The sequence below is a fragment of the Mus caroli genome, chromosome 3 (assembly GCF_900094665.2).
Source record: "Mus caroli chromosome 3, CAROLI_EIJ_v1.1, whole genome shotgun sequence".
NCBI lineage: Eukaryota > Metazoa > Chordata > Mammalia > Rodentia > Muridae > Mus > Mus caroli.
In genome coordinates, this window is record NC_034572.1 from 108,023,658 (window position 1) to 108,036,668 (window position 13,011).

Below are 13,011 nucleotides of genomic sequence, written 5' to 3' on the forward strand. Positions count from 1 at the left end.
TGAATTTGGCAGCTGCCCAAGTAGATGGTTTCTTTTTGTAAAATAAATAGGACACATTATATTATGCTCTATAAAAGCATGTTATTGTTTTTATGTTGAAGGCGGACACTACAATGACCTCCACATTCAAACAGCATGCTTGATAAATGCAACAAAGCACTGGCTAGCCAACATCTTAGAATCCAAAGTCTCTCTTGGTAATAATGGGCATGAAGTGAGACTGCAAACACATCCTTTAAAATCATTGTTTACCAGGTCACTTTGCTTTACAAATTGATTCAATGTGATAAATTGATTTTACATAATTATATCTAAGGGATTAATCCAAAAAGTAAAGAATGCTCATAGCAATGAAGGAGTACGGTGCAATTTACTTTAAATAACCACATCCTTTCTTGAAATAATCTGAACTTTCTTTACATTCCTCTTATCCAAAACATAGACAGCCCAGGACACACCAAGACCAAGTTCCCATCGCAGCGGTGATTCATTAGTCTCAGAACTACAGGGCAGGGCATAAGAGACAAAGACAGGAGACAGAGGACACACGGAGGAGAAAAGGTGCAAAGTAGAGGGAGAAGAGGTAGAAACAAAGGCAGCCTCTGGATAGAGAGGAGACAGATTGGTTCTTAGGCAAGTGACAGGAACATGCAAGGGAAAAGAATTCCTGTATTAGAGTGAGGCGTTTAATTTTGATTGGGCATGTTAATTAAGGTAAATACAAGGAGTTTTTGATGCTGAACTTTAATAGTTTGATAGCTGGATCTTGGCAGTTAGCCTCGGGAGAAAGTGGGCAATAAGGAAATAGACCTTGGTGGATAGTTTTAGGAATATGATGTAACTTTTTAGCAACATAGAAGAAATGGGGAGAAGGGTAAAAAGACAAAACTTGCTGGCTGCATGTGTTGGTAACTGGATAAATGGTGTCAGATCTTTAATTGACCTGAAGCAGGAGATTTCTATTTATCTACTCTCATTATCATAAAAATTGAGCCCTGGGTGAATCTGAGTCAGTTCCAGGTCTGCACTTTGTATTTAGAAAATATTTCTTTTTGATGTAGTGAACGCCTAACTACAGATTCTGAGTCTGGTAGCAAAATGTTTTCCCTAAGTATCTCCCTAAAATTTACCAGGGTTATTTTTCTTCTTTTTATGTTACATTTTCCAATAAGTATTCTGACCTTTCAACAGATGAAATAGAAGACAGTTATTAGAGATTTCCTTTAGCTAATGTTAAAAATAAAACCATCAGACACACCAGGTGATTAAAGTCTGCAAAATTTGTATTTCTAATGCTTAAGCAAATTTAGAGTATAAGAAAGCTGAATAATTCAAATTCTATTTAGAAAATTGCAGTTGTAAGCATCAAGAAGGACCAACATGGGTCTACTAATTTCATAGCTGCTGGGTTCACTGGAGAATAATACTATGTGAATAATAGTGAAATATATATATATATATATATATATATATATATATATATATATATATATATCTTTTTAAATGACTCTAGTTGCTGGAAGGTGTTTCTTAGTCCTCGGGGGATGAATGGAGTTAGGGACTGCATATAGTGAGCTTTCTTACTTATCTGAGAATGATGTATTTTAGAAGTAACATGTTTTAAATGGAGTTAGAGATATCTTATTGGTACAGGTTAAATTGACCCACTATTGAGACAAACACACTGTTTAAAGACATTAGCTACTTCCTGGGCTTGAAGGATGACATTAAAAACCCTACTCTAGCTCTATATTCTTAAAGAGAGAATAGTGAGGGATCTGACCCAGTCCGATAAAGGAATATTAAGTTTAATTAAAAATAATTGAGATATATTCTTGATGCATTCTTGAATGTATTAAATGGGTTCTTTTAAAGCATTCACACACATGGTGGACAGTGGAGCTACTGAATAAGTGATTGTCAAATGCAAGATGGAATTATATTTCTAAATAGTCACTTTTGTATCTTTGGTGAGTGTAACTAAATGGTACCTAAATCCATACATGTATATAGCCAATACTCTGGATTAGAAGTCAATGCAAGGCAAGCAGGGTTATATTTAGAGCAGCTAAAACATAACTCTGTTTTAGCTGTTCCAGTGTCGAGCAGAGACTCACCTTCCCAGGTCACCTGTGTGTTTGCTTCCCTGATTTAGAAGTATGATCTAGTTACAAAGGAAGGAAAGAGGCTTAAGTGGGGATAAATGTGGGAGGTGATGCCAAAATATGTGAAAGTTCAGACAAGTTTGCGTTGGAGTTAAAAATTAATCCACTTGAAATTTATATGAATAATTCCTTATTCATAGTATGCTTTGCTCATATTTACACATACGTTCACACTCACATCCAAGACTGTTCAGATGGATGTCTGCAAGTACTCCTTGCAGTACGGTATTTGTGCTTTTTCTTAAGTTGTCTATAGTTCCCAACACAGAAATATTCAACCACATTAACCACGGTACTTAACAAAGCCTTCTTATTTTGTTTTCTTAAATGTTTGTGTTTTAAGTTTATTTTGAAATGTGTAATTCTTTATAAAAATCCAGATTGGCCTTGGTTTCATTATTTGAGATCTTGTCTCAGACCACAAGTATTGGATTTCAGAAGTGACCCCCTCATGCACAGCTATGAAAGCATATCTTTGCAATTATATGTAACTTAAACATCTGTATATACCACTCTCTCTCTATATATACACACATATATATATATATATATATATATATATATATATATATATATCACATCACATGCACAGAGACACACACACATACACATGTACATATACACACACACACATATACCCACATACATACACACACACAAACACACAATTGCTTCACAGAACTAAGGACACATGTGACGCACACATGTATCAATCAGAAAGCTGAAAAGACTACTTTGACAGTGTTGTTTTGTGCATAGAATGACTCACTTCTTGAATAATCAACATTTTAATGGGTGTGTCTTAAAAGATAAAGTTAAATAAATTCAGTTATTCACTATTGGGTCACAGTTAATATTGTTTAATAATTTAAAAAGCTTGTATTTGATATTTGTAAGAATAATTAATACTGTAGTAGTTTTAACTTTTTTCTTTCATATTTTTGTTTATTAAACATCTAATCATTTCAACAATGCTGGAAAACAACTTGGAATTTGGTCAATTTTAATATCATAAAGGCTTTATTTTCAGAGAATAAAAAAATATTTGACAGCATCAATTTTTAAACATCCAAATGTAAACAATAGAAGAGATGGGTTCCTGAATTACAGTTTGAATAATTTTGTTTAATGTGACACATAAACTCTGTAACAGAGCTGTAATATATGATATTCTTCAGTGACTAAATGGGTTTAATTTTTTAAGTATCTGCTCTTTCAAATTTTCTGAGTTAAGTTTAGGGTGTACAGTTTTTCTTAAATCCCAGCGCTATACAGTTTTGCATTACATATCAAGGCAGATACTGCACAAGGTACTACGGTACAGGGAAGTGTTTGCATCTGTATTTTGAGCACTTATAAATGCCTGGTTCCTGTTTTCCTTTTCTCTTTATTACTTATGAATTATGTATTTCCCTAAGGATTTTCCATTTTACAATATCCTGAAGAGCAAATACCAAACATGAACCCTTGGAATCATATTTTTAAACTCAGACCTAACGTTTTTAATATCTTCCATACAAAATCAGAGAGATTATAACTGTCTTCCCTGTCATGAAATCACTAATTTCTGTTTCAGACAAAAACAAAACAAAACAAAACAAAACAAAACAAAACAAAACAAAACAAAACAAAACAAAACAAAACACATAATACTGACCTGGATTAACAGCATCATTCCTTTTCCTTCCTGAATAGTATTTGTAGAGAAATACCTCAAAAATAGATTTGACACTAAAATAATATCTAGTATGTAATTTCTTAATCCTGAGCAATTAGGATTGCTTGCATTTCTTCTTTGTCATTTTATCTTGTACAGTTATGATAGAGTAAAAAAGCTGGTATGTACCCATTCATCAGGAACATATCTAGAAGTACTGTTAACATTTGCACTGTAATTTGTCATTTATTTGGACAGATTTTAAGCTAGATTCCCTTTTCAATATGTTAACATTAACATAATGTTATTGTTAAATACTGTGGATAGCTCAGGGATGGCAAGTGAACATTTGTAACTCTAACGATGATTGAGATGTGGATGCCTGGTGTGTGTTATGTGCCAGTTCTTCCTCTGATAGAGAAATTTCTATAAACTGTCTCATGTACCTGCTAGACAAACTATAAAGGGAGAGCAGAAGAAATATGGCCCCTTTTCATATTTTCAATATATAGAGAATGTAGTGTTATTTGACTGGGATGCATCAGAGTCAACCAGGATTCTTTTATATTTTTACTTATTCCCTTTACATCCCACTCACAGCCCCTTTCACAGTCACCCCCTCCCCAATTCTTACCCTACACTCCCCACCCCTCCTCTTCTGAGTGGGTGGAGCCTCCTGGGTATTCTCCTATCCTTCAACCAGGATTGATAATGGTTTCTGCTTCTGGTACAAGTCAATGGTTCTTTATTATATCTATGTATATATGTTTGTATACATGTCTGTATTCTTCTCTCATATAATACATTCCAACAGCAGACTTTCCTTCCTCACTCCTCTCAATTATATATTCCACAACTCCCTTTCCTCTAGATCGACTTTTTTTTTTTTTTTCAATTTCCCTTCAGGAAAGAGCAAGCCTTCCAGAGATATCATCCAAGCATGATAAAACAATAACACTACGTGCAACCATCCTATCAAGGATGGATGAGGCAACCCACAGAGTAAAGGGGTCCCAAGTGCAGATCAAAGAGTGCAGTTATGTTTTGTTAGAAATATTTCCTTATGCTTTCATACATCTTAGTTCTAATGTAGATTATGTCTCCTATGTGATGGTGCTATAAGGCCAATACATTATTATTTAATTGTTTCTCTTACTCATTTATATTATATCCTTTAACATATACTACTGGAGGTTCATCTAAAGTCATTTTAAAAATGTGTTACTAGGAAAAAATATTTTTCTTTTCTGTGGGGTTGGGGATAAAACTATAGCCTTTAATGCATATAAAGGTGCATGCTGGGCAGGTATTCTACAGCAAACCTACACTTCCAGTAACATTTCTTTTACTACTCTTATTTTTTCTGAATGCTTTGGTTGTTTCGTGACAAAGTGTGATGACCTTGAACTTGGTACTTTACTGGAGATTAGCATGAACTTCTGATGCACATGACTCAATTGACCTAAGGCATTTATAAGGCATTTCTGCATAAAGCAAAAGAATGTGTATGACACCAATATTAATTTAAATTTTAGTGTTAAATAATTAAATTAAATATATCTTGTTTATGTTTAATGTGCATCACCTTCTTTATAGTCCCCTGGACTACATCATGTGACCAAATTTGAGACCTGATAACATACAGAGACTTTTCTTTTGTTTGTTTGTTGTTGCTGATGTTGTTGCTGCTGCTGCTGCTATTGCTGTTGGATTTTCTAGAAATTCTCCGTCTTCCCCACCACATACTGCTGCATATTTCTATTCATTCTCCTGGCCCTCTGGGCTTCTCTCCTGTATGATGTTAATTTTTAATATCTGAGTAATGCTTAATATAAAGAGAGGTGTCTAGTCTTATTGCAACTTGATATGCCTTGCTTAGTATAGATTTCTAGGAGGCCTGTTTTTCTGAAGGGAAACAGAGGAGGAGTGGATCTGAGGGAGAGGGACTGGCAAGAGTGGAGGAAGAGGGGGAAAAATGTAGTCCAGATATAACATACCAAAAATAAAAGAATAATGAAACAAACGGAAAGAAAAGAAAACAAAAGAAATGTAGGAAGTAGACAAAGGAAAAGTCTCATTGTAAACTAGTTTCAACAGTTGAAGAATTTTTGTGCAAGCCTCCAATAAACAACTAGGAATGAACTCCAATAACTTAGCTGGGAAAGAAACCATACAATTTATGTTGGTTCTTTGTTATGTAATTGAAGAAGAAAAAATAATGTTCAATCTAATTTATAAGCTTTAGGTCAAGTCCTTGCATTCTCCAAACGGGTTTGTAAGCTCATGTCTTCTTTTTTTGCTACTAAAAAGAAATTATATTAAATTGATCTTTGCCAAAACTGTGGCAGTACTTATGGCTTAGGAAAATGTATAGCTAGACTGAAGCATGATAATCCTCTTGACTTTACCATCCAGCAGCCTAATTGATACATTGGACCCGTGATCCTCCAGCCAAATGCATCCACTTGATCTTCCAAGAGTCCTTAGTTTGCAAGCATTTAAATCACAATAAATTTTTAAGTCAAAGAAAAACAGTCAAGTATCATATTCGTAAATAGTGCTGCAGACAAAATCCTGTATTATAATTTGCTAAAACCATTTCTGGCCCACAAGAAGAAGTTCAAACATTTCTTTTTATTCCTTAATTATGTCCAGTCAATTGTTATAATGGATGTGTTTCCATTCATTTTCCTTTCTGCTATGCAGGAGCTTTTCTATCTTTAAAACTTTGGAATCAATTTCAGTGCACTTCCTTTGAAGCTCACCTTCAATGGTTTGTCAAATGGCTTGCCATTCCTTTACACAAATTGCATTGCCCTTGGTGGTTGTCATCACTCTGAGAAGCTCAGCGTGCTATTCTAAAAGAATGTTGGGCTATCAATCCAATTCCTGGATTTGAATTCCAGGTCACTTCTTATAAGTCAAATGAATGTTTTAACAAGTTAACTGGACACAAAAGCTTCATAATCAGTCTTTCTATGAATATTGAAAATATAGCATTAAATCATAGTATTATCACTGTGGATTTCAATATATCTTTCTCTCCAGAAATCATAGTGAGATATGTTTATATTCAATAGAATATAAGTAAAATTGAGGTCAGAATTCAGAGTGTTATATATTGCCTCTTGTGGCTTCAAGTTCATATCACAGACTCGTTTCCTGATTCTCTACAGAATTAGATACCATTCCAATATATACCAATATAGTTTTATGTGTAAACACAACAATATCACATCTATATGACTTCTCTTAGGTATTCAAATGTCATTTAATTATTACAATCTTTTGGTTTTTTTAAATGTTGCTGAAAATATTGTAACCTTTGAAATTAGAGCTTTTCATTGAAGTACTCATTAACTGAATGCATAAGTTCCAAATCTATTCTGCTTTAATTATTATAATTAAGAGCTTATGCTTTCTTCTCAAATGTGAATCCATATATCATCTATCCTATTTCAGGTTTCACACACACTTATTTAATTAAAATTATCAATATTTTGATTCCTCATCAACTTTTTAAGATCATGGATTTCTCTATGGTCCCAGCAAATGCAATAACACTCATCATTGTTAACCTTGACTGAGCTTCAAAAAACAAACTGCCTCTGTAACTCAAATGTGAATTTTTTGATACTTTTGTTTAATAAAACCTATCACATATATCCATAAAATATATGCATGAGGACATGAACATAGAAACATTCATGTAGAGATAAACACATTTGTATGTACACAGATATACAAATAGAGGTATACATGTAGGTCTATGCACATGGGGTACACATATAGGGATATATACATTGGACAACTAAGAGAGAGAAGGACTTACTTTGGCTCTAAGGTGCATGGCCAAGAAGACACAGTGAATGGGACCAGCTTCTGTCCCTGGTGCAAGAACTTGAGATTGTGTGTTCATATGAAGAAGGCTGAACAGGAAGCAAACAGGAAGTCCTACCTCTGTAGTGCCCAGCCATCCTGCTCTGCCATACCATTCTGTATAGCCTCTAGATCTAGAGCCCATAGTCCTACAGCTTTCTGGAAGATCACTACCAAATGGGACATTACACATTCAAACCATAACCCTTTTTCTCAATATCTTTATTTCCTTTATTTTTGTTCAGGGACCTCCTGGTTTACCTGGTCTCAAAGGTGACCCTGGCTCCAAGGGTGAAAAGGTAAGAGTAAAAGACTGTGTTATTAGGATTTTATAACACAAACAGCAAATCTGACAACTTTCTCAAGGCCACTAAAAAGGCGATTTCAAACTCTACTACTGTCTTTCTGATTATAGGAACAGATAACAATTTTCAGAGCCTCAAATGTATTTAGTGAAGAAAAAGTATGCAGATAGCAGTAGAAACTGTTTCAGCAGGAGAGCGATTTCTTAATGATCCCTTTTAGGCACCTTATGGAGAAAGCATATGGTTATGCTAAATAACTCTCCCCAAAAATAGACTGAATAGCAAAAATGACTCTTTTTTTCTGTTTTAAACATGGAAGTAAAACTTTTAAATCAGAAATGGGTTTTGAAATAATAATACGTTCTCCCAGAATTTATATTGTGTTTTACTACATAAAGAAAATGAGCCATTTGTATAATGGAATTAGAATGGTTTGAAAGGCTTTTACATCTCCAGAACTCTGTTAAAGACTAAGCGGTCCCTAAAGAATGTGAAAGATTTCATATTAAATGAGATGCTTACTGAAATAATGAGCTCTCTGGTTTTTATGTTACCAGTACACCATTTGGACATTATTGTTCTTTTTTTTTTTTAAGTTTATTGCAGATGAAGCACTGATATTTGTTTGTTTGGGTTTTTTGGTAGAAAATTCTTTTATTTGTAATACTTCATCCTTAATAAAGGTGGCTCTTCCTGAAAGCAATAATGATCCACTTAATTACATGGAGGTTCTAAACTCTAAATTTTATGCAAAAGGCTTATCAAAAAAACCCGTCAATTTCTTTCATGTTATGGTTCATGAATTCTACAGTCAAGTATTTTATGACTAGAACTTCATCATGGTTATAACATATATTACTGGTTTTTCTTTCTTTTTTATAGGGACATCCAGGTTTAATTGGATTGATTGGTCCTCCAGGAGAACAAGGGGAAAAAGGTGACAGAGGACTTCCTGGGACTCAAGGATCTCCAGGAGCCAAAGGCGATGGGGTGAGCATAGTCAGATGGTTTGTCCACATCCATACAGCAGGGCAATACATTTGCACACTGACAAGGTTTTTCATGTTGATCACTGGAGGTCTTTAGGGCACTATATTCTTACCTACTTTAATTCATGCTCTTTAAAAATATTTTAATGAATTAAAAACATGATTTAAGTAAAAATAGTGAAAAATACAATGAGGTAGCTGTTTGTACAAGTTATTCCACACAACAATCAGATCTTATTTTGAGAGTTTTAGAGATGCCATAATGAATGTCTGTATAGTCCTCATGGTGGTGAAATCATATAAAATTATATATTGCAATGAACAGTAAAAGTCTTGGATTACCAAACAAAAAGTAATTCATAATGAAAAACTCTTCGATGCCCATAAATTTTCAGATTTTTGCAATATATGTAGCAAAACATGAAAAGGAAGTGATATTAATTGTATGCTGTTTTCCCGCTAGGGCATCCCAGGTCCTGCTGGTCCCATAGGTCCCCCTGGTCCTCCAGGATTACCAGTAAGTACAAAACAAGAGAAATATGAAGTAAGTGGCAAGGATGCCGGTGCAAGGTATTGTCCAAGTGTTTACCTGTGTGTGTTTCCTTGTGTTTTCCAGGGTCCTGCTGGCCCAAAGGGTAACAAAGGATCATCTGTAAGTGCTTTTCTCGTTTGAATAGCAGTGCTTTGATGAAGCCCGTGCATTTCTCTCTCACTTAATGGCTTGTTCTCTTTTCTTTCAAACAGGGACCTACTGGCCAGAAGGGTGACAGTGGTATGCCAGGGCCTCCCGGGCCTCCAGTAAGTGTATATTAGCAAGAATGATGCTCTCTTAGAAGGCATGTGGGTGCAGGAAATAGTTTCTCTGGACTTGTGTAACAAAGGGAAGAAATATTCTGTCCAAAGTACTGATGTTGTAGGAAAATCCAATGTGGTTCCTCAGATTATCACCCTACATGTCAAGATTTGTTTTTTAACTGATATCATTTCTTACATATAAATATTTCTTAATTGTATTCTACAATAAACTTACTAACTTTTCAAGGTAATTATTTCATCACATTTACTGAAACTAACAGAATATATGTCCCACAAAATGAACATGCACACACACACACACACACACACACGCACACACGCACACACGCACACTTCAGGATTAAAAATGAAAGCTCAGATCCCATAGCTAAATAAGTGTCATTTATTAGGAATGTTATTTTTCTGAAGTGTTTGTATTAAAGTGTAGACCTATATGTAAGACACTGTATTCTGTTTTTTTTTTTTTCTAGTTAAATTGTCTCCAACCATATGTGTGTTTGTTTAGTCTAGCCACAGGGCAAAATACAAGCAGTATGTCCCTGTGGAAGCTGGAAATCCTAGACCAAAGTGTCACAGGGTTGGTTTCTTCTGAAAGACATGGGAGGAGAAATTATTTTAAACTCTCATCTTATATATAACATCCTTTTCTTAGATTGCCAACCTTGCCTAGATCTGTGTTCATGTGATCATATTTTTTTTTCTTTTCATAAGAATATCAGTGATACTTCACTAGGTCTACCCCAGTGACTTCAGCTTACCAAATCATATATTCCCTCATCCCAATTATAAGAAAGGTTGAAATCTTAGTTATTGTGCTGAGTTATGCATGTTTTAATATGATAATGGGGCAGATTTGTTTTTTGGTACTCATTCAGAAAGTAAGCTATTATTGAATAAATAAAATTTGGATAGCCTCAGAGCTTTGGAACAGTGTTCTAGTCCCCAGAGATTCTGGTATCTAGTCATGGATATAGCTATACAAATTAAGATTAGCCAATAAATACAAGTAACCTATGCAGTATGTCACCAAAAATTCATACTATGGTAATTTACAGATACGGTACCAGTAATTATCTGCTTTGTCAACCTACCTCAGTATCTCTACTATACTCTTTTAAAAATATATCTTTTTATCTATTACATATCATTAATTTAGCAACTGATAGTTCAGCCAATTAATTTCTGAAAAGAATGTAAGTAGTAAATAAAGTCACGGAATATCTTATTTTTCAAAATTAATGACACTCACTCAATTTGCTTGCAGGGTCCTCCTGGAGAAGTGATACAGCCATTGCCTATTTTGTCACCGAAAAAGACCAGAAGGCACACTGAAAGCATCCAGGGTGATGCAGGAGATAATATTCTTGACTACACAGATGGCATGGAGGAGATATTTGGTTCCCTCAATTCTCTGAAACAAGACATTGAACACATGAAGTTTCCCATGGGCACACAGACCAACCCAGCACGAACATGCAAAGACCTGCAACTCAGCCATCCTGACTTCCCAGATGGTATGTCAATAATTACTAAGCAAATGCTGTGAGCTGTTCAGCCATCAAAGTGCCTTGTCAGTTCACTCATTTTTGTTAATATAGTTAATATAGTCTCTAAATAAAACTAACACAAATTACTATTACTGTTAACCTTGTAAATAGGGAAAAAAACAACTTATTTACAGCATGTATTCTAAGAAATGCTTTCTATATAATTAATATAGTCTCTAAATAAAACTAACACAAATTACTATTACTGTTAGCCTTGTAGATAGGGAAAAAACAACTATTTACAGCATGTATTCTAAGAAATGCTTTCAAAAGCTCAATACAAAATCATGTTTTATTAAATTTTGACAGGATTAATTTTGGATACTTATAATTAGCACAGGTATATTTGTCCATTTAAATGGCTCACAAAACAGTATTGTATGTGCATAAACATTCTTACACTACATTTATTACTTACTGACTTGATGTTAATGACTAATTTTATTTTAAAATGATTATGTTAATATTAACTAATATGAATATGTTAATATGGTTTAGTACATTAATCTGAATAATATGTATAAGAGTAAGTAGTTTAACAGCTGAATATTTGATCCATGTGTTTGGTGAATACAATATTTAAAAATAATGATGACTTGTGGAGAAAATTTAGTTTTCAGGGCTGGAGGGCAGTAAGAACACTGGATGCCCTAATACAGGACCTGGGCTCAGCTCCAGTACTCACCTGATAGCTTATACTGTCAGTAACTCCGGTTTCAGGGGATTTTTGGAACTACTTCTGGCTTCCACAGGCACCAGCATACACACATTACACTTACACACAGTCAGACATCACAATTGTAGTCATAATATAAAACTAAAACTTTTTTGAAAATAATTTTCCTTTGATGCACACATAGCCAGAAAAAAATTAGAACCAGCTTACTTAATAGTAATCATAATTTACTGTGCCTACATCCTACAAATGCCTTGTATCTTTGCTTTCTGAAGAATTAAACAGTTTTATGGTTGTTAAATAGGTGGTAAAGTCATCTAATTTGTTATTTAATGAGGAGTAAGTACTTATCCAAGTCTCAGTTTTCCACTTTTTCCTGAAGTATGTCTGTCACTCCTTTTCTCCCAGGAAATTATTGTGTTGTATGATTGACTTTAAATTAGTATTATGATTCATTTATATATAACTTAGTACTTCTAGACAAGTCAAACGTAACTCACAAGTAGCACTAAAAAGTATAAACACTACAAAACTGTTATTTTCTTAAACGTAGTCTATTAACACTAGCAACAGTAATTCGATCCTATATAAATGTTGTTGTTAAGGTTGTGAAATCAATATTTATGTGAAAAGATACATTTAGTTCAGTGACTTATAAAGAGATTCTTACTTTTTACTGGCACCATACAAGCAATGAGATGGTGTCGTTTAGTTTAACATATGCTAGAAAATTACTCTTCCTACTCCAAAGTTTAAAATCATTGCCAATCAATATATTCCTGTTGGGTTCATATGACACTTAAATGAATATAAATGAGTATGACTATATCATGTGACTTATATGCTTCAGAACTCTATAAATGATTTAGTTGGGAAGAACTGATCACCAGGTGTAAAAGATAAGAACAGGTATTGAATTACAAACCACATGTGTTGCAGAAGAAGAGCTGAAGGGAAAAATGCTCTTTAGAAAGGAT

The 13,011-nt window shown here is 34.1% G+C and overlaps 1 protein-coding gene across 4 annotated transcripts in view; it reads left to right on the forward strand.

Annotated features, from left to right (window-relative positions):
* Nucleotides 1-13,011, forward strand: part of Col11a1 (collagen type XI alpha 1 chain) — a 187,134-nt gene that overhangs the window by 163,539 nt on the left and 10,584 nt on the right. For all 4 annotated transcript variants that reach the window (XM_021159058.1, XM_021159057.1, XM_021159060.1 and 1 more), the window contains 6 exons: nt 7,947-8,000; nt 8,889-8,996; nt 9,459-9,512; nt 9,612-9,647; nt 9,740-9,793; nt 11,076-11,325. In XM_021159058.1, coding sequence (XP_021014717.1) covers nt 7,947-8,000; nt 8,889-8,996; nt 9,459-9,512; nt 9,612-9,647; nt 9,740-9,793; nt 11,076-11,325 — 556 coding nt within the window. The remainder of the gene's footprint in view (nt 1-7,946; nt 8,001-8,888; nt 8,997-9,458; nt 9,513-9,611; nt 9,648-9,739; nt 9,794-11,075; nt 11,326-13,011) is intronic.